The following is a 3499-nucleotide window of genomic DNA, read 5'->3' on the forward strand; positions in this document are numbered from 1 at the left end:
TATGGTTAGGCAGTGAGTTAGTTCTCTTGTTCCTCAATAAGAAAGCTACCAGCAGGTGATCTTGCAGATTTAGAACCTTACACAACGCCTGTAAAGCATTTCAATAAACTGTCCATGCTCTGTATAATCCTTGTCAAAAACATAAATTTAAACATTACAAACGACATTTGGTTAGAAATACCTGTGTAGTCGATAAATGTGATGCCTACCTCTCGAATTAAAATTGATTGTCATGATAAGACCAAAACCTTATCGAAGCTGAAAACAAGGATTTAAATTTTTTGTTATTTTAAAATACAAAAGCATCTCCAAGAACAGTAGCTGTAGCATTTACTCACCTGCACATCAGGATTTTGTCATCATGCATGGCACAGACCACCACATCAAGCCCAAAGAGTAGGTGCAAGTTGGTGTGAAAACTTCACACACGGCATACACACACTTCTTTGCTGAAAAGACATGCCCACCTTAGTATTCACATCTTTCTCATACAAAACACCTCAAAAAGGATGAAATGGTGTGGAGAGCACAAAAATCTACAAAAACTGATTATGGACTTGGCTGAAATACACCAACAAGGTGCCTTTGCTGTCTCAAAACTAAATATCATTTATTAATCGATAGATGAACACACGATACAAAGTCAAGGCCCAAAATAATCAAACATATATCCTTCTCAATCCATATAGAAACCAACCACTAGAACACCTAACTGCTGGGGTGAAGCTGCTAATATGAACCTCAAGGGTCCAACCTTTGCCAGGTCGAGCGTTACTTAACAGAATACACTAGAACTAGTCCATGTATAAACAGCCCGCAAAAGCCAAGGCAAAAAGAAAAAAACATACGCCTCTCTTTGATTCTAGGTGTCATAAATAAAGGTTGCTATGAAAGAATAACATGCTAGCAGCTGTGAAAGCATATTTGCACACAAAAGGTGAACACAATGAGATAAAGCAACCTACACTCACCCCCTCCCCAAATGGTTCACTTGTAAATTTTGATCGTCTTCCTTTTCAAATAATGTATTTCCTCTTCCTTCATAACACTAGGATTCAGGAATTTAGTTAGATTTCAACTAAGTTGCTGAATCCATATAATCATTCAAAGCCTTCGTAGCAACAGTTCAAACCAAAGCAACCATTGAGACCAGGCCCTCGATTCAAAAAACAAAAAAATCAACTTCTACTGGAATATTGTTGTTCGTGTTTGCTATCAATTACATGAGTTTGCCTGTAATTTGACATTAACAATGTAAACTTCTCTTCAAATGTCTTGATCCTATCTATAAGAATGGTTTCGGACTTGCGCAAAGTTCGGACTTCTAACACCAATGCAGATGTTCTATCCTTCTCTGCCTGCACCATCCTCAAAAGCTCATGAACTAGTATATCCAAGTTTTCCTGTTTGCTTTGTGTGGCCACAGTGTTATGCATTAAAAGCTCAATAGAAGAAGAGCTAGCAGACAAGTCGCTCCTAAAATCTGGACGCCTATCTTCCAGCTTCTGTACTCTTTCTTTCAAGAATCTCTCTGATATATGTAGAATTCGAATCTCGTATTCCAGTTGTAGAGTTCTCTCCCTCTCAATCTGCACCATTCTCTGAAGGTCCACAACAAGCACTTCCAAGGCTTCACAATTGCTCTCAGAGAGGTAAGGTCTCGACATCATAACACCGGTAGAGAGAGACTTATAAGTCGAGGGTGAGCTCTTCTTCAACGTCTCGCTTTTTACTCTCTCGACAACACCCACCTCCTTGCCTGATCGAAGCAGCGCACCACCTAGAGGGAACAGGTAAGGCAGCAGGATGACAAAAGAGGCACTGAAAACAAAGAGATAGATCAGGTAGTTGGAGGATGGAGCCTGCTGCAGAGAATCAGTTCCCCTGCCAATATCTCTGTTCATTTTCTCAACACCATAATGCCCTTTCAAAATAAACTTGCCAGCAGTCTATGGACAAAAATGCTCATCAAAAGTTCTCCACACAAGCAGTCAGACTTAATCCACATCAACAATAAGGGATTTAATCAGATGGCAATGGCAGAAACTCAATGGTAAGAAATCAACTGGTGGTCGTAAACCCCACATCATCAGCCAATGGAGATAAGGAGTCTAATCAGATGGTGATGGCGGAAACCCTCATTGGACCAAAGGGCTACAGAGGGCTATGGGAAAAACATGCAAGATGGTCCCTGCTGAAACACACGCAGGTGGATGTGTCAAGAGACCACATCAATAGATGGAGGAATAACACTCAATTGGGTTCTTGAGACATAATTAGGCAGCTATTTCAAAACCGCATATGAAGCAATGGACAAACAGCACTCTTGAGAGTTCTTGAAGAAGGCGATGAGGTGAAAATTCGCTTGAACGTATAAGCAATCAGGTGGTTAAAGGCTAGAACCCACATCAAATAATGGCGGAAACACCCACCTAGGGTCTGAAAACTTCAATGGAACACTCAAAAGGGTACTTGAAACAGGCAGCGGGAAGCTATGGCAACAAGGATTCACATCAAAGGGGAATGCAAATCTCATATAATCTGAAAACAGGGGAAATCAGAACCCACGTAGAAGGAAGAGAAGCCAACACACCCATTACGCGTAACCCATTACGCGTAAAGGGGCTGTTGGAGGCGGTTGGGCGAAAGCTACACTCGCTAAGATAAAAACGAGGGGATTTGAAAACAAAACAACAACAAAGACTGGCAAGGGCACGCACCTCGCAGGGAGTTCGTGGGTGTGCTGCGATGTCAACAGAGAGGCTTTTCGTAATTCCTTGCGAAGCTCGCCGGAAGATACCCGTAAAACCCCATATGCCGCTTCTCTTCTCAGCGTCTGCAGCTCAAACAATTAATATATTCACACTCGCATGTCCAATACGGAGGTCAAATTTTTCAAAATCTTATATTCATGGCACACCTAAATTCTAACCTTTCTTTCTCAATCTTATCTTTGAAAAATACACCAAAGTGGAGAGTAAGTATCATGCGTGACGCTTCCATTTAGTGAGTCAACCTTCCATCATTCACAGATTGTCAATGGCAATTTTGCAAATGCCATTTGTACATGTTACTGCCGAAGCTTGTTTATAATTTTTTTGACAGGATCTTGGTACAAGGAAAAATCTCGCTTGTTTATAATTTTTTTGACAAGATCTTGGTACAAGGAAAAATCTCTCAGCACACACTTATCTTTCAAACTAGAATTAAACGACCATGTGCACATAAATCAAACCATGGCAAAGCCTATGAAAGCACATAAAAGCAACCCCCTCCCCCCCCCCCCCCTTCTCGATGTGAGTGACCCCATTTCCCCACGTAGGTATTTTTTATATTCTTTCAAAATTAGCCGCCTAAGGATCCATAATTAGATTTGTTTACAAAATTGGACTTGTCTTTTACAAAAATAACCATAAGTCATGCAACTAAGAGTGCAACTATAAATGATTGCACTTACATGTGAACAAAATATAACACTTACATGTGCAACTATAAATGA

General features: G+C 40.6%; 1 protein-coding gene across 1 annotated transcript; it reads right to left on the reverse strand.

Annotated features, from left to right (window-relative positions):
- Positions 1 to 1164: 1164 nt before the first annotated feature.
- LOC147627940 (uncharacterized) lies at positions 1165 to 2847 on the reverse strand. Its single transcript, XM_086814911.1, has 2 exons — positions 2721 to 2847; positions 1165 to 1821 (listed from the first exon to the last, which is right to left on the reverse strand). The coding sequence occupies exon 2, from the start codon at positions 1668 to 1670 to the stop codon at positions 1179 to 1181; it is 492 nt and encodes a 163-aa protein (XP_086671037.1). The 5' UTR covers positions 1671 to 1821; positions 2721 to 2847; the 3' UTR covers positions 1165 to 1178.
- Between the last annotated feature and the right edge of the window lie 652 nt (positions 2848 to 3499).

The sequence above is a fragment of the Cibotium barometz genome, chromosome 20 (assembly GCF_041138505.1).
Source record: "Cibotium barometz isolate CiBa-2024 chromosome 20, ASM4113850v1, whole genome shotgun sequence".
NCBI lineage: Eukaryota > Viridiplantae > Streptophyta > Polypodiopsida > Cyatheales > Cibotiaceae > Cibotium > Cibotium barometz.